The 25047-nt window shown below is 47.8% G+C and overlaps 2 protein-coding genes across 3 annotated transcripts in view; one reads left to right on the top strand and one right to left on the bottom strand.

Annotated features, from left to right (window-relative positions):
• The first annotated feature begins 6435 nt into the window (after positions 1–6435).
• KLHDC7B (kelch domain containing 7B) lies at positions 6436–12829 on the top strand. Its single transcript, XM_086711889.1, has one exon. It carries the CDS (start codon positions 9075–9077, stop codon positions 12747–12749), a length of 3675 nt encoding a protein of 1224 aa, XP_086568015.1. The 5' UTR covers positions 6436–9074; the 3' UTR covers positions 12750–12829.
• A 1196-nt stretch (positions 12830–14025) lies between these two features.
• The window catches only part of LOC112863890 (synaptonemal complex central element protein 3), a 42825-nt gene continuing 31803 nt past the window's right edge, over positions 14026–25047 (bottom strand). For both annotated transcript variants that reach the window (XM_086711886.1, XM_025926997.2), the window contains one exon: positions 14026–14338. In XM_086711886.1, coding sequence (XP_086568012.1) covers positions 14181–14338 — 158 coding nt within the window. In that variant the 3' untranslated portion in view covers positions 14026–14180. The remainder of the gene's footprint in view (positions 14339–25047) is intronic.

Genomic DNA, 25047 nt, shown 5'->3' with positions numbered 1-25047 from the left:
CTCCACCCGTGGAAGCCACACCCTCCAGAGAAGAGGAGCCTCACCCTCGTGGCAGGTGTGGGGCTCTTCCAGGTTCTGGGTTCTTCTCTCTGTCAGCCCTGGGTGTGCAGTTGGGAGCCTTGAACAACACGGGTGTGACCTGCACATCCCCTTATAGGCTGATGTTTTCAATAAATACAGTACAGTGTTGTAAATACTTTCTTATGACTTTCTGAGTAACATTGTAGCTTTATCGTAAGAATACAGTACATAATACATGAAACATTCAAGATGTGTGTTCCCCACTGTTTATGTCATCAGTACTAGGTAAATTTTGGGGGAATCAAGTGTCACATGTGGATTTTTTCAGTGTCGGGGGGGGGTCCCTTGGAACAGTCTTCTGTCTACTTGAGGGGGAATCTCCTTTTCTTAGTTAACACTTCTTCATCGCATTTTCTTCCTGTTCGCATTACTGGTGTGGTTTTGAATCTTCTGACTGGAACTCAATTCACAGAAAATGGATAGAGAGGTCATTTCTGAGGTTAAGCTGATGGGGAGTGGGGCAGTTTGGGCGAGTGAATCAATCACGCTCGGTGCAGAAAACAGAAACCGCTCTCAAGTAGTTATGGCAGAAATGGATTTATTACAGGGGACACTACAGAATCTTCAGATGGGCTGGTGCGTGTGGATTGAGAGGTGGCCCCTTGAGTCTGAGAGACTTGGGTAGCCGTGACGGTGAGGCCAGGAACTTGGGGCCTTGTTGTCTCTCTCCTGCCAACTGCACCCCACCCTGCCCTGACAGCCATCGCTGTGGCATCGTGTGCCCAGAGACTGCATGGCCACCCTGCCTCCTGTGTCGTCCCATGAGCGTGCATTTGATGCAGCCACTCCCCTCGGAAGTCCCACCGCAAGGGGGTCTGAAAAATGGTGGTTTTTCAGCTTTTAGGTTCTGAAATACAGGAAAATGCATAGAAGTAGCTGATGACAATGGAAGTTGAATGCAACTGGCCGTATCCAGAAAGGTGGAAAGATCAAGTCTTGATTTGAGCGTCTGAGGTTCAAGATGGCTATTACGCCCCCAGCCGAAGATGTTAACTGGGGAGACGCACGCACCTGGGGCTCAGTGGCGACGTCTAGCTTGGAAACGGGCCTGGAAAGCATCCTCAAGCCCTGGGAATGGATGGGATCCCTTAGAGCAGGGGCCACTAAGCCAGCCTGCCTCATCTACTGTTTTCTATGGTGGCTTTCATGCTGTAATAGCAAAGCGGAGTAGTTACCGGAGACCATATGACCTGCAGAGGCAAAAATAGTTATTACCTGGCTCTTTACAAAAGCAGACATTGTGAACCCCTGACGTAGAGCGGATGTGGGTGAAGGAAAGGAAAAGCACTGGATTCTCGGCCACTAGGACAGTCCCAGGCTAGAGATTTGGCCGAAATGAGCACTCTGATACATAAATCACAAAGAAGCGACAGTCTCCTGGGCTCGGGTCTAAGGCCACGTCTCAGCTATTCCATAAGCCATCAGGTGGTGTGACATTTGCTGAGCACATCTTCTCAAGGTTCTGTGGTCCTCCTGGGTGATGGCTATGTTGCTAGAGCGATATTTTGCCATCTGCAGTGAGAGCGGGTCAGGTTGCAGGAAGACACGTCCATCCCCAACCACATTACTGTGACATAAACTCCCCCACAAGTACCTTACATGGCTGTCAAAGGTGCCATTTTCGACGAACACCATTAGATCGACATCACGGTTCCTGGGGCAATTTCTTCTTACGTCATCGGGCCATCTTGCTGTCCGGCCCACATTAGGCGTCATTCATGTGGTAGCACAGCAATCATGTGACAGGAACTACACGACGGTCATTGCCATCCGCAAGGCTTGGGAGGGCCCACAACAGGCCCAGGCACACTTGTGGCTGGCAAGAAGGGGAGGAACCAGCAACCAGTGAGGCACAAGGAAAACCAAGAGGAATGGCACAGTGAGGGCTGAGCTGAGAAAACATTTCAAGAAGCCTGCACTGGCCAGCTGTGTGATATCACTGAGACTGAGGAAGGCCAATTTCCCGAAGCTAGTGAAATGGAATCGTGGATGAGGAAGATAGCTAAACTCCTGAATAAAAAACACTGAGCACAGAGGAAGGACAAGTGCAATGCGCACAAGTATACGCTCGAAAACAACTCCGCGGCAAACTGAAATTTTCGAAGGTGATGGTCGCACAACAGAACAATGATGTCAGTCTCAAACTTGCAGTATCTGAACTACAGCAGAGAATGGTCATGGCTGAAATGTGAACAGGTGGCCTGGACCACCACGTAGAAAGCATAGGAAACAAAAGGAGATGGAAACCATGAGGAACAAAGATAAGCCTGTTGGAGGAGAGGCACAGATGTATGTGACTAGACGCGGGTGTTCCCAAAGGAGAAAAAGGAAAGGGTGGCACAGAGGCCATACTTCAATGAAAAGTAGAAGAGAACTCTGCTCAGCTGGAGACAGACTCAAGTCTGGGAAGCAAAGAGATCCCTGAATCCCAGGGTGGCCTGCTAAGAAAACATAATGATCTGTTTCTAAGAAAAGATGCCCTATAAGCTTCTGGGAAGAAAACCCAAATTACCTACAAAAAGAAAAGTCAGAATGGCATCAGGTCTGTCCTCTTCAACACCAGGCGCTGGAGAACGGTGGGATAGCAAGATCACGGTAGGAAAAGACACAGCCTGGAGCCCATGGCCCAGTCGGAACAGCCTCCACCTGCCAGAGCACAGCACAGGGCTGGAATGTTCCAGAAGTCAGGGGCAGAGCATCCAGGTAGCAGTGAGGAAAATAGTAGGGAAAGATGAAAGACAAACGGCAGATACACCAGAACCAGACCCTGATACAGCGGCCAGGAAGAAACGTTGTTGAGCAAGGAATCTCTATCCCTATACAAGCACGCGCACGCACACACGTCCGCAATTCACACATACACGTGTGCACACGCGCGCGCACGCGCGCACACACACACACACACACACACGGTGTGGGGGAGGTTCTAATAAAGATTAAACTGTTTCAGTAGAACAGATGCTTGGGAGAGGTAAAATCTTTCCAAACTTCTCATGGAGATGGGGAGACAGGGAGAGAAATGGGAGAGAGAAATTATTCTAGAGGTTTTATCTTGTGGAGGGATCTTGTTAGGAGAGCATATTAAACTTCTTGTTTGTGACCAGTGGTACAGTCATAAGTGTCTGAATTAAGAGAGCAGGGAAGGAAAATGAACAGCAGTGGAATAGAAAACTATAGGAGAGTTTCCAAATGAAAAAGCAAGAAAACAGAGAATAGCAAAAACAAAAACCCCTGACCTCCCCTCCATGGGGGTGATGGGAGGAGGGAAAAAACACAAAAATTAGAAACAAAATAAAATGTAAAGAATAAAACAAACGAATTCTTACACAAGCTGATGTGTTCCTGGGTGGGGGCCAGAGAAGGGAAGGGAGGACACTACTCCTAGATCACACAGCCAGTTGTGTGTGTTGTGCACTTGTATAACGTGCATGTCTGTGGGAATATGTATGTTTCAAGTTATTTGAAATACATGTAAAGAAAACACATTTCTCAGCTGTTACTCCTTGATTTATTTATTAACTACTGGTTGTTGATAGCAGCTGTCAGCCTAGTGAACCCAACAGAATTTCTAAATTGTTGAGGCAGAAGTCTAGACATCCCTTCACTCTTTAGGAGGCTTTGTTGACAACAGACCCACCCTGACTGAGCCAGTCTGCCAAGACACAGCAAGGCCTTGGTTGATGTCCGTGTCCCGTTGCTCGGTTCCTCCTACACACACCTTAGTTCTCTATATGCACACTGCTGGGGGCTGTCTCTACCCAAAACTTGTTCATCATGGCCAACATAAACTCTGTGCTCATTAAAAAAAAAAAAAACTCCTTCTCTTCTCTCAGTCCCTGTTAACCCTAATCTACTTTCTATCTCTATGAATTTGACTACTCCAGGTACCTCTTATAAGTGAAACACAGAATATTTGTCCTTTTGTGTCTGGCTTATTGCACTCAGCATAATGTTAATTATACATTATGGACATTTGGGCTGTTTCTTCCTCTTGGCTATTATGAATACTGCTGCTATGAGCATGTATGTACAAATGCTTATTTAAGGGTCTATTTTTTTTTTTAATTTTTTTTTTCAATGTTTATTTATTTTTGGGACAGAGAGAGACAGAGCATGAACGGGGGAGGGGCAGAGAGAGAGGGAGACACAGAATCAGAAACAGGCTCCAGGCTCCGAGCCATCAGCCCAGAGCCTGACGCGGGGCTCGAACTCACGGACCGCGAGATCGTGACCTGGCTGAAGTCGGACGCTTAACCGACTGCGCCACCCAGGCGCCCCATGGGGTCTATTTTTAATTCTGTTAGGTATATGCCTAAAATTGGTGGGTCATACGGTAATTGTATGTTTAATTTTTTTTAGCAGGATTTTTTAAAAGTTTATTTGAGAGAGAGAGAGAGAGCGAGCATGCATGAGCAGGGGAGGGACAGAGAGAATCCTGAGCAGGCTCCATACTGCCAGCACAGAGCCTGACGCGGGGCTCAAACTCATTAACTGTGAGATTATGACCTGAGCCAAAACCAAGATTTGGATGATTAACCGACTGAGCCACCCAGGAGCTCCTACTTTCTATCTCTTTAATTTGTAACCATCCTAGTGGATGTGAAGTGGTACCTCACTGCAGTCTTGATTAGCATTTCCCTAATGACGTTGAGCATCTTTTCATGTGCTTGCTGGTCATTTATGTATCTTCTTTAGAGCAATGCCTATTCAGGATCTTTGCCTATTAAAAAAAAATGGGTTGTTGGGCGCCTAGGTGGCTCAGTCGGTTAAGTGTCTGACTTCGGCTCAGGTCATAATCTCAAGGTTCGTGAGTTCGAGCCCCGCATCGGGGCTCTGTGCTGACAGCTCAGAGCCTGGAGCCTGCTTCAGATTCTATGTCTCCCTCTCTCTCTGAACCTCCCAGCTCACACTCTGTCTCTCAAAAATAAACATTAAAAATGGGTTGTTGTCTTTTTGTTGTTGACTTGTAAGGGTACTTTATATATTCTGGATACTAGACCTTTATCAGAAATATGATTTGAAAATATTTTCTCCCATTCTGAAAGTTGTCACTTTTTTGATAATGTCCTTTGAACAAAAGCTTTATGTTTCACTGCAATCTAGTTTATCTATTTTTTTCTTATTTTGTTCATTTTTATTGCTGTCATATCTAAGAATCCATTGTTAAATCCAAGGTCATGAATGTTTATCCTTATGCTTTTCTTCTAAGAGTTTTATGGTTTTATCTAACTTAGATTGTTGTTCCATTTTAATTTTTTTTTTTTTTATACAGCATGAGGTAGGGGTCCAACTTATTCTTTTGCATGTGGATATCCAGCTATCCCGGCACCATTTATCAAGGAGACCATTCTCTCTCCATTGAAAAGCCCTTGCACCCTTGCCAAAAATCAACTGGTCATAGATGCATGGATTTATTTCTGGACTTTCACTTCTATTCCATTGGTCTATATGTCTGTCCTTGTGCCAATACCACACACTGTTTTGAATACTGTAGATTTGTACTAAGTTTGGAGTTGAGAAGTGTGAGGTCTTTAATTTTATTCTTTTCAAGATTGTTTTGGTTATTTGAGGCCTCTTGCAATTCCATATGAATCTGAGGGTTGGTTTTTCCATTTCTACAAAAGTGAGCATTGGAATTTTGATAGAGGTTGCATTGAATCTATAGGTCACTGTAGGTAGTATCGACATCTTTATTATTATTATTATTTTATTTTAGAGAGAGAGTGCATGCATGAGTTGGGGAGAGGGGCAGAGTGAGAGACAGAGAATCCCAAGCAGACCCCACACTCAAGTGTGGGGCCTGACATTGGGCTTGATCCCATGAACTGCGAGATCATGACCTAAGCTGAAATCAAGAATCAGATGCTTAACTGACTGAGCCACCCAGGCGCCCTGGTAGTACTGACATCTTAGCAATAGTAAGTCCTCCAATCCATGAGTATGGGATGGCTTTCCATTTACTTAGGTCTTTAATTTCTTTCAGCAAAATGTTTGTAGTTTTCAGCATACAAGTCTTTCACCTCCTTGGTTAGATTTATTACCAAGTATTTAATTATTTTATTTAAAAATTTTTTTTAAGTTATTTACTTTGAGTGACAGAGAGAGCAGAGGAGGGGGAGAGAGAGAGAGACAGAGAGAGAGAGACAAAGAGAATGCCAGAAGGCTCCATGCTGACAGCACGGAGCCCATCGTGGGGCTCAAACCCATGAACTGCGAGATCATGACCCAAGCTGAAACTAAGAGTCAGATGCTTAACCGACTAGCTGTTAGTTCAGATGCTGAACTACCCAGGCACCCCTAAATCTGGGATTTATATTTTCTAAGCCTTAAAACTTATTCTACGTTTATTTATACATACATAAAAATACATGTATACTTTTAACTTATAAATATTATATAATGTTGTATTCTCTTTTATATCATTTCTGATGATAAATATTTCCTACTTTTACAAAATTCCAATGATAGAGAAACCCTACATTTGGTGAGGTTTGCTGCTCTCCACCATCTCGTGTATTCTCCATTTGGAGTTATGTCATCATGTCACTGTGCTTTTCTTCCACTAAATGTTTTACAAAGGGCACCCTGGTGGCCAGGGCACTGTCCAGCTTTGTTCAGGCTCAGTGACCAGGCAGTGCTGGGGTTTTCTATGAGCAGCTACAGTGGATCAGCTCATATGTGGATGCATTTTCTGCTCCCAGGCGCCCAGTGCACGGATGGTGGTGACAGCTGATAGGAAGGAGACCCTTCCATTCCCGTTTTGTACTGTCTGAGGAAACAAGCTTCACGTACCAGGCATGAAGCCGTCTCTCTTCCTTTTGTAGATTGGAGAAGGGTTTCTGCCTCAACAGGAGGCCACTAAAGGTCAGACCTTCTAGGGATCTACTTTGTTCATGTTTGCTTTTTACCTTGATGGTAATTTTGATACTTACTCTGTCTCATAGTACAACTATAACAATTACTTTCATTTCACAATTTGTGTAGGTGACTTCATGTTCTGTCACCTTTCCGGTGGTACTACATTTTTACTCTCTCTGGGAAGTTAGGAGGGCAAATCTCCCACAACTTAGGGAGGGAACATTTCCTCAGTCACCTTCCCAACAGGGAGTTTCTCCATGCCACAGAGTTTTGCCTTCCACCTGGATTTTGACAAAGGGAGGTGTTTTCTTTTCGCAGAGGATGGGACCAGACCCTTCCTTGGTCACCTGTGTGCCACCAAGACCCATCATGGTCCTTGACACCTTGTGAAACTGATTGGGATGATTTTCTGTGCTGGTTCCTCCCCACCATGGCACCCTAAGGTATCACTTGGTGGACACTTCTGTTCTCTGACAGCAGCCTGGGGCCCTGACTAACAACGGGTGTCTTCAGAAGCTAGGCAGAAAGGCCTGATGAGGTGCTGTGGCCTGTAAGGTGCAGGTGGGTATTCCATCTCCATTCTTTCTAGGTCTCTGGACCCCAAACAACCAAGAGGTAGAGCCTAGGACTGGGACAGGAATAAGGGCAGTGCCCATAAAGCCTGACACCAAACTGAGGTCCACCTTAAGGCATGGGCACACCTTCCACCCTCTTACTGTCATCTAATATGCTCAGGGGAGCTGGGAAGCGATCAGATGGGTGAGGTACCTGAGTTCTAGCAGAGCGCAGGCTGGGTGCCAGGGATGCTCCTTGGCCATCTCACTGCCTGAGGGAGAAGTCCTGTGTCCTGGAAGAAGGAACAAGTACATGTTATGAGGGCCCTGCCTTTGTCCCAGAGGCTCCTGGCTCTTATTCATATCTGTGTTCTACCTGTCCCAAGACTTATTCCTGAGATCAGCTTAAGTGTGAAGCAGACGGAGGAGACATGGCTCCTTAGCTGAGAAACCAAACTGAAGGAGGCCAGGCACATGCCTGAGGGGGCTGAGTTTCAGTGAAGAGGCTGGGGCGGAGTGATTTGGCGAAGATGACGGAAGGCCAAGGAATGAGATGGGACACCCAGAAATCAGGTTGATAGAGTACCTGGGTTCAGACGAGGGTCTCTGAGTGATCCTGGTGGCTGGATGATGATGTACCAGGGGTAACAGCAGGCTGAGCTTAGGGTTCTGTGGGGGCACCAGGAGAGAGGTGTTGGAGCAGTCAAGATGGCCCACAGGGTGCAGGGGGAGGCCTAGGAGGCTCTAGAAAGGGCAGGTGGGTTTCTAATAAGACAGGCTAATAAAGAGAAAAGTACAACTTTTGGATTTTCTTTATTTTGTTCATTTTTCCCCCCTCTTGACAGCTTAGAAAATTCCTTTGGAAAACTATTCCATCTCTGCTGAACTCAGGGTAAGGGAGGTCCAGAGGCTGCCGGAGGAGGGGAGGTGGGGCCTTCAGCCTTGGCCCCTCTCACGCACCCCTATACATCCTGGGAGACAATAGTGCAAATCTCTACTTCACACCTGAGGTGACAGGAGGTTGCACTTTCTAAGGCAGAGCTTCCTGTCAGGACACCATGCCCTCCATGGTCTCTCTCAGAGGCCAGCCTGCAGGGTTGGCACCATGGAGTATGTGCCCGCCCACCCCTCCCCCACTGGCCCACAGTGGAATCGTCTTCTTGGGTTTCTGGTAATTTCATCAGGGCTGCATCATGTTGCTAGAGCTACAGATAGCATCTCACTATGCTCTTCCCTAACAGAGCCTCTGAGGCTGGACACAGGCTGAGAGTTGGAACAATAGGGTGGAGATCTGGGGGGCTGTGAGGGTCTGTGAAGGTCTGGGATACCGGAACAGCTTTGAGGAACGATGTCACTCGCCACTGGAACCTGTGGAAAAAGGAGAAGGGGCGGGTTTGCCTGCAGAGGCCCTGAGCTCCTGGAGCTCTTGTGCATTATGTTGTCTCCTGACAGCTCCACCTAGACAAACCCCCAATCCGGGTGTGGGCGAAGAGACACCCCCCCCCCAGGCCAGGCAGAGAGACTGTCCCCCAGCACAGGTCCACCTTAACTGGGCAGCCCTGTGGGCGGGGCGCATTGTTGATGCCTGTGCAGACAGCAGTCCAGGCCCGAGTGTGGGACAGACTTGCAGGCAGCACTCCAAGCTTCCAGCCTGCGACCCAGCTCCTCACGCTGAGTCTGCAGCCCCGCACCATGGTCCAGGGGGCCTTGGAGCCTGATGGCCCCGGCTGGGGCTGGGATGGGGAGGATGACTGGGACAGCGCTGTCCTCACCCTGCTGGCGCTGGCTGTGGTGGCTGCCACGGCACTGGCTTTGCACTGGTTTGGCTCTGGGCAGGACCAGGAAGCGGCAGGACCTGCATCCACAACCCCCGGGGCCCAGCCTTTACAGGCTGGAGGAGCCAGCCCAGCCCTGCCCCTGCAGCCCAAGGTCAGTGGTGGTGTCGAGGGACACAGCTCAGGGCAGGGGCAGCCAGACCCTCCAGGACGTGGCCAGGGGAGTCCAGCTGCAGCAGGGGCCCAAGATCAGGAGCTCCGGGGAGGTGGCCTGGCTGCCACAGCGGCACCTCCACTCAAGACACCCGGCGAGGTGGCCAGTGGAGGGGCCTTGGGACGGCAGCACGACAGTGCCACTCCGGAAGCCCTGCGAGGTAAAGGAAGGGAGCCTCTCAGGCCAGATACTGCCTTCCTGGGTTGGAGCAAAGTAGGGGGGACATCCGGCCCCCTCCTGATACACTTCACCCCTCGGAGTCCTGGCAGAGAGACTGAAGGGCAAGTGGAGGCAGGAGGTGTTCAAGCCAAGGTGCCAGCTCACCAGGCCCTGGTCCACACAGCAGAACAGGACACCAGCCCCTGGCAACAAGGTGTAGGGCCACCTGGCTCGCTAGAGAGAGGTCGAAGAAGCCGGCGGTGGCAGGTGGACCCAGGCTCAGAAGATAGACACCGCCGCCTCCCAAAGCTGGACCCCCTCCGCCTGGGCTCTGTGGTGAGTGTGTGGGATGCCGTGGATGCAGCCAGCAGCCTCTCCACAGGCTCCCAGCGGCCTCCTCTCCCCTTGGAGCTGCCTCCACCACGTGCCACGCAGACTGGGCCTTTGACAGAGGGCACAGTGAAGGGGCACAGGGAGAGCAGCCTCCATCCAGCCTCAGTCCTAGCTCTGGAGAGCAGGGAGGCTGGGCCCCAGGCTCCCAGGGAGTCTCAGGGACCCCCAGCCTCCGTGGAAGGCTGGCCGTGGGAGAGGAGCTTCATCCAGACCCCAGACTCCATGGGCCCATGGCCAGAGGGGTCGCAATGCGGACGTCCACTCTTGTCTCAAGGACGGGGGACCGCAGACGCCAGCAATGCGGTAAAGGCTGGGGCTCAAGGCTCTGGAGACCGCTCTTTCTTCAGCTCAGGGCCAGGCGGGGCAGAGCAGCAACGGGGCCATGGCCTCCTAGAAGGGAGACCATCTTGGCAAGGCCAGCGTGGGCAGAGCAGCGGGCAAGAGGCAGGCAGTCTGGACACAGAAAAGCGGCCCCCAGACACCCCCGGCTCAGCCACGCTCTCCCCGCGCATCCCTAAGCCCCTCCCGCCCTTGGCTTCCCCGCCCACAGCACATCCTCACGGAGGCCTCTTACCTGCAGGCTCAACCCTTCCGACCTCCTCGCCTTCAGACTCTTTGTCCCTCAGAGTTAGTCAGGGTTCTGCCGAGGATGAAACTCTCAAGGCAGTGTCAGCCCCAGCCCCAGCCCCAGCCCCTGCCCCTGCTCCTGCCCCTGATCCAACTCCGACCTCCTCCCCAGCCCCTGCCCCAGCCCCAGCCCCAGCCCCAGTTCCGACCCCTACCCCGAGTAGCGAGTCAAGGCCTATGTCCCAGGAGCCCAGTGTGGCTCTCTGCAAGGACAACCAGGAAGGGCAGATCTCATCTAGCTGGGAAAACCTTATTTCGATGGTTCTTAGGAGTCACCCTTTCCCCAGGCAAGAGAGACGCCAAGGGAGAGCCCCAAGGGCAGCTCCCAGGAGCCCTAGAGATCCCAGCACTGATGCACCCTCTGAGAACAGAGAGTCTGGTTCTCCCCCCGAAGGGGCCGCCACCAGCCTGGAGGTCAGGAACGGCTCTGCCGTTGGAATGGTCACAGAAGCTGGCACAGGGGGACTGCCTGAGGCTGGGTGTCCGCAACAGCAGAGAAGCTCAGATACCAGGGAGGCTCCTACTCCAGACCCTCCCTCAGGCCCAAGGCCAGATGCAGTGGATGAGAAACATCCAGACTCCCCACTGCCTGGAGCTGCAATGCCCGGGGCCCCATCACGGTCCCCTGGGCAGAGGCAACCTGGCCCTGTACCCTCCCCCACCGCGAGGGGGGTCTCACAGCCTGTCCCACGGCCCCGGAAACGCAGCATGTGTGAAATAGCAGAGAGCTCTGAGCGGGAGGTCAGCCAGATGGTACCACTGAGGCAGGAGGGAGAGGCTCCAGGGGAGAGGCCCCGCCCTGCAGGCAGCGGGGCAGTCCTCACAGAAAAGCAGGAGGCCCGAAAACTCAAGGTGCTTCTGCAGAGGCCCGGGAGCCGGGGGGTGGCGGAGGGGCCTCGGAAGCCCAGCTCCCTAGCCCAGGAGCCCACTCTGGCCGCGGCTCGACGACAGCGGCTGGACCTGGGCAGCTGCCTGGATGTACTGGCCTTTGCCCAGCAGCACGGGCAGCCTGGCCTGGTGCAGGAGACCTATGCGTTGATGAGCGACAATCTGCTGCACGTGCTAGGAGACCCGGGCCTCTACCGGCAGCTGAGCGGGGCCGAGCGGGAGCGCATCCTGAGCCTCCGGACGGGCCGGGGCCAGGCGGTGGTGGGGGTCCTTGTGCTGCCCAGCCTCTACCCGCTGAGCCGCTCGGGGCTCACAAGGGGCCCTTGTGGGGAGGAGGCCCCTATGGTGGGACCCGCACCCCTGCCTCCTCGTACGCACCTGCACGTGTTCAACCCCCAAGAAAACACATGGCGGCCCCTGACACAGGTGCCGGAGGAGGCCCCGCTGCGGGGCTGTGGACTCTGCACCATGCACAACTACCTGTTCCTGGCGGGGGGCATCCGCGGCTCCGGTGCCAAGGCTGTCTGCTCCAACGAGGTCTTCTGCTACAACCCACTGACCAACATCTGGAGCCAGGTGCGGCCCATGCAGCAGGCCCGTGCCCAGCTCAAGCTGGTGGCCCTGGATGGGCTTCTTTACGCCATCGGTGGAGAGTGCCTGTACAGCATGGAGCGCTATGACCCGCGCACGGATGCCTGGACCTCGCGCGCGCCCCTCCCTGCGGGCACCTTCCCTGTGGCACACGAGGCTGTGGCCTGCCGTGGGGACATCTATGTCACTGGGGGCCACCTCTCCTACCGCTTGCTCAGGTACAGCCCTGCGAAGGATGCGTGGGATGAGTGCCCCTACAGTGCCAGCCACCGGCGTCCCAGCGACATGGTGGCATTGGGGGGTTTCCTCTACCGCTTCGACCTGCTGCGGGGTGTGGGCGCTGCGGTGATGCGCTACAACACTGTAACGGGCTCCTGGAGCCGGGCTGCCTCCCTGCCCCTGCCCGACCCGGCCCCCCTGCACTGCACCGCACTGGGCAACACCATTTACTGCCTCAACCACCAGGTCACCGCCACCTTTACGGTCTCTGAGGGGACTGCCCAGTTCCAGGCCAGGGAGTTGCAGCCCTTTCCCCTGGGGAGTAAGGGGGTCCTCTGTCCATTCATCTTGACTCTGCCTGCCACCGACCGGCTGCAAACAGCCCTCTGAGCTGCTGCTCTCTAGGGAGACCCTGGGCCTGGGGGTCTGAGGGCAAGTGGAGCACAGGAGGCGGCTGGCAGAACCTTCTGCTGTTGTTTCCGGGACAGCTTTGTTTTTCTGTTCTAATAAGGCTCATGATCTCCCCCTTCCCTACCCCCTTCCCTGAAAGAGCCCTCTCCCCCTGGAGCTCAGGCTCCTTGCATCTGGTTAGAAGCCGGCTTCTAACCTTCCCACCACAGCATGCTGTTTACTGCCTTTTCGGCTTAGTTCTTGCCCTGACGCCTCAGCTGGCTCACACAGCCCGGCCCCTCCTCCAGGGGGCTCCTCCTCCTCCTCCTCCTCCCCCCCTTCTCTGGGCTCCCAGGAGCCAGGTTCCCTCTTGCAGCACTGCACTGCCTGGAAAAATCTGTGTGGGGGTCCCTCTGGTGCTTTGAGAGCCAGGGACCGATGTGTCCTTGAAGACCAGGATTTGGCCTGCAGAGGGGCTGACTGCTGAGCCAAGGAAGGAGGTGGCTAGAGAGATAGTCACACTTCTCCGTTCTGTCCCTAGGGCTCCAAGCTGGGCAAGAGGTCTGTAAGGGAATGGGACAGGGGAACAAGGAACAGAGAGTCCCCAGGAAAATGTTCTTGCCTCAGGGCTTGGGAGCCTGGTTTGGGTCTTCCTGGGAAAAACTCTGTAGCCCTCCTTTGTCCGATTGGTCCCCAGAGGCCTGGAACCCTTGCCTGTGAAACTGTTCTGCTGACTGTAGCCCCTGCCTGTAACCACTTGGGCTCATGCCCCTCTGCAGCCTGTGGGGTCTCTCCCCCCCGCTTTGCCCCTCCAGAAGCAGCCTCACTTCCCACCACCCCCTGTTCTTACGTGAGACCCAGGTTTCACCTGAGCTCTTTCCCTTGTTAGCTGCGGACTTAGCCGAGACATCGGATTCCATTCTTCTCATCTGTGTAGTGGGGAAAATGAACATCTGTTACTCAGGAGAGCTGTGAGGGCATAAGGACACATGTGAGCGCCTAGCGCAGTGCCCAGGATGAATAGATAATGTTCCCCTTTACTCATTTTGGAATCCATCACAGGAAGGTAAATAAATCTGACTGAACACTGCTGCCTGTCCCACCGTGTGCCCTGGTTTGCCCCATCTGGCCCTTTTTATTTTGCTTTTTGTTCCATCCTTGGTACTACTGGCACTAAATACGTTTAATTCATTGAAAGCATCTACATCTTATGATTCTCATTTTTTGCTCACAAGGCTCGCTATGCTGCTGGGTAGGACAGAAAGGGGTCCTCGGGTTGCTCTTAAAAATAAGTTTATTGAAAAACAAGTACAGTTCATACAGCTATAGATTACGGTTGCTGTTACTCTGCCAAGCAGAGAGGGCTCTGTGCCCCCGGGGCTTCTCCACACTGGCAGGCAGAAGCACGGTGGCCGTGGGTGGGCAGGGGGCCTACTGTTTGTGCTTGGTCTCAGTGAGCAGCCCTTGCCAGTTCTTCTCCATCTCCTCCTTGCAGTTGAGGAAGGCATCCTCCAGCCGGCGCATGGACTCCGCCAGTGTGGGGTTGGTGCGCATCACCACCATGTCGTAGGCCATCCATGTGGCTTGCACTGCAACAACCAGATGGGCCCTGATCAGGCTACAGAATGGGGCTGTGGCTCTGAGCACTCCAGGGAGGGCCAGATGCCTCCAGCCATGCTAAGCATCCCAGGGACGAGATCCTGCTGAGTTGCTGGTAGGCTACACGTTATAGGGCTCATAAAAACCAGTATTAAAACTTCTTCCTACACAGAGCACTACTGACACTTCCCTGATCTCACACAAGTCTTAACTTCTGGATACATCAGCCCGTGATGCTAAGACTGGAGGCCTGTCTGATATAAAATATTAGGACCATTTAGAGCAAACTCAGGTCCTTACCTATCTGCAGTTTACAGCTAGTGGTTGCAGGGTGAACCCTGAGGGGTCGTAACACCCATCCAAGCTCACATGCTCAAGTAGGACTGATTATTCCTACTCCTGCAAAGCCCTGAGCCTCATGTTACCTTACGCACAGTGGCCTGGGATGCCTGCCCGCTTCTGTCTGGGTACCTCTGTGCTTTCATTAAGGCCAGCCCAGGGACTCCTCCTTCTGGAAAGGTTTGCCGCATCCCATGTTAGGTGTCCTTTGGTGCTCACCACTGCACTGAGTTTCTTGCTGTTTCCCATCGAGAGCTACCCGAGGGCTTATAGGTGAACACATGCTTCTTATACAAATTCAACGGAAGTCTGCAGAAACCTCATCTCTCTGCAGCACCCACCGCACTGGTGTGGTTCTACCCTCTATAATTACAAAGAACAAAGGTCATCTCCCTTCCACACGACAGCCAACCACAGTACATATATCTCCCCCTTAAAACTGCTCTTTGCTGGGCTGAAACATACTGGACACTTTGGGGAACTATGTCCTCAAGGAAATTAACCAAAGAGGAGATAAGCAAATAATAACACATGAATATCTACATACAACCAAGGTCAGCAGCAATGACAGACTTGATGTTTTACAGAAAGTAACATGTTTGGTTAAGGAAAAATTGTTAGAAAAGCTATGTGCAGTATCTTAACAGAAGGCACATAGTTATATGGCGTGTACAGGAATTCTTGAACTTTTGGATGTATGAGAGTCACTTGGGACACCTTTTAAAATGTAGATCACTGGCCGCTCCCACAACTCAAAGAGGGTCTTGTCTAACATGTTGTGAATGGTGCCCAGGAACCTGAATTTTAACAAGGAGACCACCCTTATAGACTGCCTGGACAGCAGGTGCAGCATGTACCTGGGAGTCAGAACAGTTTGCTTTCTGGCTCTCTCTACTTGCTACCTGTGTGCCCACAAACAAGTGACTTAAGTTCACCAACCTCATTTGTAAAGGAGAGACAACATCCCAGTCTCACAGCTGGCTATGATTAAATGGATGATATGTAAAATGCCTAGCACATATTATGGTGTTCAAGACAGGAGAAACCCTTGCCATAAAATAAATAAGAGGTATTCAGGGCAAAGAGAGTGGGTAAGAAATAAAAATTCAGAAGGAAAAAAGAGCTTGCAGAAATGAGTCTCATACGGTTCCACACAACAGTTGGAATTCTAGCTCTGAATTTCCTAAGGCGAAAGCAGGGGAAACATGCTCAGATTTGAAACTCGGTGGCCATAAAATAAAAACAAACCCATGAAGGACACCTGGGTGGCTCAGTCAGTTGAGCAGTTGAGTGTTCAACTGCGGCTCAGGTCATGACCTCATGGTTCCTGAGTTTAAGCCCCACACTGGGCTCGTTGCTGTCAGCATGGAGCCCGCTTTGGATCCTGTGTCTCCCTCTCCCTCTGCCCCTCCCTTGCTCACACACACACACACACACACACACACACACTCTCTCTCTCTCTCTCATAAATAAATAAATAAACAACAACAACAAAAACGGGCACCTGGGTGGCTCAGTCGGTTAACTCAGCTCAGCGTCTGACTTCCACTCAGGTCATGATCTTGTGGTTCATGGGTTCAAGCCCCACATCAGGCTCTGTGCTGACAGCTCAGAGTCTGGAGCCTGCTTCTGTGTCTCCCTCTCTCTCTGCCCCTCCCTCACTTGTGCTTTTTCTCTCTCTCAAAAATAAATAAACAAAACAACCATTAGATGCTTTTATCCTAAGAAAAAATTTTCCTATAGGTATATTCTATGAGAAGCATGTAATATAGTTGAAAATGTCCTTGACAACATCTCTACTTGAAATACAAAGTGATTCTTCTATGTCTATTTTTGTAATCACTGGTAAAAGAAAGCTGTTGGCATATTGCCAAAGCACAGTCCAGAAAAGGCAATTCAATGAGACACCAAAACACTATATCAAGAGCAAAGCCCTTTTTAATTTGATCCAAGGAAGAAAATTCAGAATGCATAGAAAAGAAAGAACTCATGATCATCAGAAGATCCTCCAGAAATGCACATCTCTTGAGTTTTTCATTCATTCAATATTTATGGAGCACCTTTGTGTTGGCATTTTGCTAAGGCACTCCTGGTCTCCTGGCAATATAGCAGTATGCAAGATAGACACACCCCACCTTCCGGAAGTGTCTATGGGGGCCATGGGAGATAGAATAAACACACAAGACAATCACAGGTTGGGAAGGGTGCTGTACGGCAATAAGCAGCATGTGTTGGGACGGAGGAATGGAGTAGGAGGAGTCTTTAAACCAGATGGTAAGGGCAGGCGCTCTCTGAGAGCTTTTGGTAAGGCCTGCACTTTAGCAAAGCCAAGGTCATAATCTCTGGAAAAGCCTGAACAGCAGATATTCTAAGAAGCCAACTAGGGCTCACCTGATACGCTACCTGCTGGGTAGGACTAAAATCCTCATACAGAAATCAAGAAAAAACAGCCAAGATGTGGGGCACCTGGGTGGCTCGGTCGGTTAAGTGCCTGACTCTTGATTTCAATTTAGGTCATGTCTCAGGGTTCATGGGTTTAAGCCCTGCTTCGGGCTCTGTGATGCTGGTATGGAGCCTGCCTGGGATCCCCTCCCCGCCCTCCCCTTCCCTGTTCATACATGTATGCACTCTCTCTCTCTCAAAATAAATGAGTAAATAAATAAATAAATAAATAACCACTCAAGCTGTACACCTAAATGCAGGGTTCAAAGGATGAAGATAAAGTGTTCCAAAATTCTGTTGTAGGAGAGGGGAGGACATCACTTAGGGATGTAGTAAGTGAGTTTGCTTTGAGGGCCTAGAAGGTAGACAGGGAGTACAGGAATGATGACAAAGGGCAGGCTCAGCCATGTGATAAAGGGACAAAGATGGGCCTGGACTTTATAGCCACGGGCTAATTCCCACCTTTGGCAAAACAGACCAATCAACATTTTAAATGTAATTGGTGAAGTTATATCTCCCAAATCTCAGGCCCCAGATGGTCTTACAGATGAATTCTACCAAAATTTGAAAGAACAGTTAATTCTTACATAATACGATTCCAGAAATTAGAAAAAGAAGAGTGATAACCTCACTGTATGGATATAGGAGCATTCCATTTATGTTCTAGAAAATTTGAGTACAGAGATAAACAAAAATAAATACATAATTTTCCCTAAGTTAGTTTGTTCCAAAATCAAAGATTATATGAAAAAATATAGTTCTATTTTATATCAATATAGATATAAAACTCTAAACATAACATGAACTAACCAAACCTAACAATGTGTTAAAATAGCATGTTATGATGTAGAATTTGTAACAGAAATTCAGCCCTGGGGGCTGAGCGCGGGTGCCATCAGGATGCTGCGCACAGGCTCTGCTCTGCTCTCTGTGCATAAATTCACAGACAAACATGAATGGATAACAACAGAAAATGGTATTGGAACAGTGGGAATCAGCAATTTTGCACAGGAAGCTTTGGGAGATGATGTTTACTGTAGTCTGCCTGAAGTTGGGACAAAATTGAACAAACAAGAGGAGTTTGGTGCTTTAGAAAGTGTGAAAGCTGCTAGTGAACTCTATTCTCCTCTATCAGGAGAAGTAACTGAAATTAATGAAGCTCTTGTGAAAATCCAGGACTTGTCAACAAATCTTGTTATGAAGATGGTTGGCTGGTCAAGATAACACTCAGTAACCCTTCAGAACTGGATGAATTAATGTGTGAAGAAGCATATGAGAAATACATAAAACCTATTGATGAGTGAAAATGGAACCCCTAAATAAACTAGTATGAAACAATTTAATCTAGCATAATTGTCTTAAATTAGTGGTGCATGGAGGATTTAAAATAGCAACTTTTGGGGCACCTGGGTGGCTCAGTCGTTGAGCCTGGGACTTTGGCTCAGGTCATGATCTCCGGTTTGTGGGTTGGAGCCCCCCATTGGGCTCTGTGCTGACAGCTCAGAGCCTGGAGCCTGTTTCGGATTCTATGTCCTCCTCTCTCTCTGCCCCTCCCCCGCTCATGCTCTCTCTTTCTCTCAAAAATAAATAAACATTAAAAAATTAAAAATGAATAAATAAATAAAATAGCAACTTTTAGCAATACTAGTGCAAAAAGAAATCACTTGCAACAACATTAATGAAAGAAAACACCCCTTAACTTTCTAATGATTGCAGATAAACATAGCATGTATCTTTTTTGCCATACCTTATGATTTTTAGGCTAGGCTCTAGTTATAACATTCAGAATCCTGTAATTATTTGTGGTTAAAAACTAGTTATAAAAATTATGTAATTCAAGGATAACACTGTCATCTTAAGTCTTAGGGAATATCGTTAACTTGTTTGCATCTCTCCCTGGATTGGAGTCAAAATACTTAAATGATCTATCCATTGGAAATAACTGGCAGTGGAGAAAGGTTTGTTAGTTCTGTAGTGTCAGATAAAGAATACTACCTTAATTTTGCAATATACTGTGCTTTCAAAATAGCTGGTGCTATTTTTAATATGGTGAAGCAACAGCCTTGCAGGAAGATAAATAGTTTAATAATAATACATTCAACTTCGTTAAAAAAATAAAAATAAATAAAAAGGGGGAAATCATAGGAATAGCTCAATTAATGCCCAAAAAAAGGGCAGTTAACAAAATTTAATACCTATTTGTGGTTTAAAAAAATCAACTCTAACAAATTAGAAATAATGGGAGACATCTTAAGCTTACTAAAAGTGATATACCAAAACTTACAACATATATACTTAATGGAGAAGCTATGTATATATTCCCTTTTTATTTATTTATTTATTCATTTTTACTTAAAAAAATTTTTTTTAACGTTTATTTATTTTTGAGACAGAGAGACAGAGAGACAGCATGAACAGGGGAGGGTCAGAGAAAGAGGGAGCCACAGAATCTGAAACAGGCTCCAGGCTCCGAGCCGTCAGCACAGAGCCCGACGCAGGGCTCAAACTCACAGACTGTGAGTACCAGTATACCCTGGTATACTGTTGGTAGGATTGTAAAATGGTGCATCATTGTGTAAAACAGTTTGGCCTTCTTCAGAAAGCTAGACATAAATTCCACTTCTAGGTAATTCTCCAAACAATTGAGAACAGGTACTCAAACACATACTTGCATATAGATGTTCACAGCAGTGCTATTCACAGTAGCTAAAAGGTGGACACAACCCAAATATCAATCAAAGGATGAATGAATAAAGAAAATGTGATATATCCATACAATGGGATAATTATTCAACCATAGAGAGGAATGAAGTACTAACATATTCTATAATATTGATGAACCTTGAAAATATGCTAAGTAAAAAGAATCCAGAAACAAATTGTATTCACATACCATATGATTCATTTATATGAAATATCCAGAATGGGTAAATCCATAGAGACTGAAAACAGATTGGTGGTTGCCAAAGGCTGAGGATAGAGGCATATGGGGGTGACTGCTTAGGGGTACAAAGTGTCTTTTTTAAAAAGTTTACTTATTTACTTTGTGAGAGAGAGAGCATGAGCCCACAGGTGGGAGGGGAAGGGAAAGAGGGAAAGAGAGAATCCCAACCAGCCTCCATGCTGTCAGCGCAGAGCCCGATTCAGGGCTTGAACCCATGAAACCTGAGATCATGACCTGAGCTGAAACCAAGAGTCAGAAACTTAACTGAGCCACCCAGGTGCCCCCACATAGTGTCTTTTTTGAATGATGAAAACATTTTGAACTGGATAGACTTGGTGGCTGTATGACATTGTGAATGCATTAAATGCTACTGAATGTATACTTTAAAATGGTTAATTATATGGTATGTGGATTTCACCTAAGTTGTTTTTTTTAAGCTTATTTATTTTTGAGAGACACAGAGACAGCGTGAGTGGGGGAGAGGCAGAGAGAGAGAGAGAGAGGGTGAGAGAGAGAATCCCAAGCAGGCTCTGCACTGTCAGAATAGAGCCCCATGCGGGGCTCAAACTCACAAAACTGTGAGATCATGACTTGAGCCTAAACCAAGAGTTGGATGCTTAACCAACAGACCTACCTAGGAACCCCTCACCTAAACTTTTCTATTTAAATTTAAGATGTTTCTATCTTTTATATTTAAATTTAAACTTTTCTCTAAAAGAGAGAGAATGAGTCCGGGAGAGGGGCAAAGGGAGAGAGAGAGGAGAATCTTAAGCAGGCTCCACACTCAGCGTGGAGCCCGACATGGGGCTCGATCCCACAACCCTGGGATCATGAGCTGAGTTGAAATCAAGAGCCGGTCAGTCAACTGATTGAGCCACCCAGGTGCCCCTCACCTAAAATTTTTCTATTTAAGATGTAGGGGGACACCTGGGTGGCTCAGTTGGTTAAGCATCTGACTCTTGGTTTCAGCTCAGGTCATAATCTCATGGTTCTTGAGTTCAAGCCCTGCTGACACTCACAGCCTGCTTGAGAATTTCTCCCTCTCTCTCTGCCCCTCCCCCACTCCCTCTTCTCTCTTTCTCTCAAAATAAATAAACTTAAAAAAATAAAAGCAGAAACTTTATACATAATATAAAAAAAAGTGACATACAAAAAAAAAAAGAAATGGAAATAAAAGAATGTAAACAAAAAAGGGAAGATTCTTATATGGATTAATGATGATAACATGCTGTGAGCTGAAAAGTATGCCAACTCTCTGCCAGAGAACTCTAAAGAAAAACAAACCAACAAAACCAAAATAATTAGAAAACAACAAACGAAGGACCCACTATGGTAGAAAGGGTATTATCTATTATCAATTACAAATTAAAAACATACCACACTGTCCTCATTTTGCCACGCAAGTAGGTACCATGGAAATGATCATATTCCAATATCTATTTCACTGTTAGGAGTGTACTAGGAAAGGATGATGTCAGGAAGCTTAAGATACAGCTTTATTGGGGCGCCTGGGTGGCGCAGTCGGTTAAGCGTCCGACTTCAGCCAGGTCACGATCTCGCACTCCGTGAGTTCGAGCCCCGCGTCGGGCTCTGGGCTGATGGCTCAGAGCCTGGAGCCTGTTTCCGATTCTGTGTCTCCCTCTCTCTCTGCCCCTCCCCCGTTCATGCTCTGTCTCTCTCTGTCCCAAAAATAAATAAACGTTGAAAAAAAAAATTAAAAAAAAGATACAGCTTTATTAAAGTGCATAAAAAATCAGGGAGCTAAGACACATTCATTCACTTAAAAAATATCTATTAGGGGCGCCTGGGTGGCTCAGTTGGTTAGGCGATCGACTTTGGCTCAGGTCAAGATCTCAGAGTTCGTGAATTTGAGCCCTGCGTTGGGCTCTGTGCTGACAGCTCAGAGCCTGGAGCCTACTTCGGATTCTGTGTCTCCCCCTGTCTCTCCCCCTCCTCTGCTCACACTCTGTATCTCTCTATCAATAACAAATAAACGTTAAAAAAATTAAAAAAATATATCTATTAAACATCTATTATGGGTCAGCATCTATTCTGGGGACAGAGCAGTGAGAAAGAATGTCAAAAAGTCTTGGCCTCATGACCATTATATAATAAATAACAGTAAGTAGGGGCGCCTGGGTGACTCAGTTGGTTAAGCTTCCAACTCTTGATCAGCTCGGATCATGATCTCCCGGGTCGTAAGATCTCCCAGTTCGTGAGATAGAGCCCCCAGTCGGGCTCTGCACTGACAACATGGAGCTGGGATTCCCTCTCTCCCTCTCTCTCTGCTCCTCCTCTATTTGCATGCTTGTGCACATGTGCACTCTCTCTCTCAAAATAAATAAACATTTAAAAAATAACAATAAGTAAACCTATATAGTATGTTAGAAAGTAATAAGTGCTGGGGCGCCTGGGTGGCTCAGTAGGTTAAGCAGCTGATTTTGGCTCAGGTCATGATCTTGAGGTTTGTGGGTTCGAGCCTTGCACTGGGCTCCGTGCTGAAAGCTCAGAGCTTGGAGCCTGCTTCAGCCCTCTCTCTCTGCTCCTCCCCTGCTTGTTCTCTGTCTCTCAAAAGATGAATAAAAACGTTAAAAAAAAAAAAAAAAGAAAGTAATAAGTGCTGAGGAGAAAAATAAATCCATGAAGGAGGGTTGAGAGTGTCAGGGAAAAAGGATTTGCAATTTCAAGAAGAGCACTTGGGGGGCGCCTGGGTGGCTCAGTTGGTTGGGCGGCGGACCGCGGCTCAGGTCATGATCTCGCGGTCCGTGAGTTCGAGCCCCGCGTCGGGCTCTGTGCTGACGGCTCAGAGCCTGGGGCCTGTTTCAGATTCTGTGTCTCCCTCTCTCTGCCTCTCCCCCATTCATGCTCTGTCTCTCTCTGTCTCAAAAATAAATAAACGTTAAAAAAAAAAAAAAAAAAAGAGCACTTGGGAAACACTTCACGGAGAAGGTGACATTTTTATTTATTTATTAAATTTTTAATGTTTATTTATTTTTGAGAGAGAGTGAGTGGGGCAGGGGTAGAGAGAGAAGGAGACAGAGAATCTGCAGCAGGCGCTGGGCTGTCAGCAGAAAGCCCAACGCGGGGCAAGAACCCACGAACCTCAAGATCATGATCTGAGCTAAAGTTGGATGCTCAACTGACTGAGCCACCCAGGTGCCCCAAGAAGGTGACATTTAAATTACCTTTTGATGAATAGAAGTTCTTTTTTTTAAATTTTTTTTTTTTTTCAACGTTTTTAATTTATTTTTGGGACAGAGAGAGGCATAGCATGAACAGGGGAGGAGCAGAGAGAGAGGGAGACACAGAATCGGAAGCAGGCTCCAGGCTCCGAGCCATCAGCCCAGAGCCTGACGCGGGGCTCGAACTCACGGACCGCGAGATCGTGACCTGGCTGAAGTCGGAAGCTTAACCGACTGCGCCACCCAGGCGCCCCATAGAAGTTCTTAACGTTAATGTAGTTCAACGTATCAATCTTTTATTCTGTGTTTAGCATTTTTGCCTCTTGTTTAGGAAATTCTACTCCACCCCCAAAGTCACAAGATATTCTCCCCTATTTTCTTTCCAAGTTTTAAACATTTTTGATACCTAAGCCCTTATTGTTCTGAAGCTATTGTGTGTATGTGTGGGTAGGGATGCATTTGTAATTTTTATTCTTATGGATAACCAATTTCTCCAGCTTACTTATTAAATAGTTCCTTCTTAAAAAATAAAAATAAATGGTTTATTCTTTCCTTCACTGATCTGTCATTTCACCTATTATATATAAAAATTCCTGTGAGTGTGTATGTATGTACACATGTGCATGTTTGTGTATATGAGCATGTTATGTGTGTACATGTGTGTGAGAGTGTGTGTGTTCACGTGTGTATGTGTGTGTATGAGAGTGTGTTATGTGTGCACATATCCACGTGTGTGTGTTTATGTGTGAGTGTGTGAGCGTGTGTGTGTGATGTGTGTGTGTGTGAGCGTGTCTGTGTGTCTGTCTGTTTCTGGGCTCTCTGTTGCATTCTGTTGCTCAATTTGTCTATTTCTAAGTCAATATGACACTATATTAACTATATAGTTTTATAATAAGTCCTGGTAATGGTAGGGTGAATCCTCTGTCCTTGTCTTTCTCAGAAATATCTTAGCTATTTTTGGGTTGTAAGTCTCTCATAAATGTTTTAGAATAAACTTGTCAAGTTCCATGATAAACCCTATTAGGATTTTCACTGAAACTACTTTAAAGCAAATGATGAACTCTGGGGAGAACAGACATATTACTTTAAGTCTTTCTATTCATAAATGTAGCTACAGCTCCATTTATTTTGATCTTTAGTATATGTTAGTCAAGTTTTATAATTTTCTGCATATAGGCCTTGCACATTTCTTGTTACATTTCTTCCAGGGGAATTAATAGATGTGTCTATGCACGTGCATGTGTATGTTTGTGTGTTACTGTTGTAAATGCCTTTAAAAAATGTGTTCTAATTCCTTGTTGCTGGTATATGTAAATGCAATTAACTTTTGTACACTTATCTTTCATGTAACATATTATCTCCAATTACATGTGTTTTAGATGTTCTGCATAAGCGTGGTAGCCAGCTTCCAAGTTGAGCCCTGTAGTAGTCCCGGCCTTCTGCTAATCACACCCTTATGTAGTTCTCTCTCACACTGTACTAGAGTAGATCCATGTGACAAGTAAAATATGACAGAAGTGATGGTATGTCACTTCTAAGATGAGCTTATAAAAGATCGTACCTTCTGTCTCTGGCTCTTTCATGTGTGTATGTAGTATTATACTATATTATATTACATGTAATTGCTCTGGGGTAAGTTTATGTTATGAACAGCCTTCTGGTGAGGCCACATAGAAAGTGGCCTGCCAACAGCTATGTGAGCTCAGAAGGAGATTCTCCAGCCTCTGGTCAAACATCTGGAGATTGAAACCACAGCCAACAGTTTGACTGCAAACTCATAAAATACATATCC

Source organism: Puma concolor, chromosome B4 (genome assembly GCF_028749965.1).
Source record: "Puma concolor isolate L17-30 chromosome B4, mPumCon1.1.hap2, whole genome shotgun sequence".
Classification (NCBI taxonomy): domain Eukaryota; kingdom Metazoa; phylum Chordata; class Mammalia; order Carnivora; family Felidae; genus Puma; species Puma concolor.
Note: the sequence above shows the minus strand (reverse complement) of the source record. Positions and strands in the feature narration are given on the sequence as shown.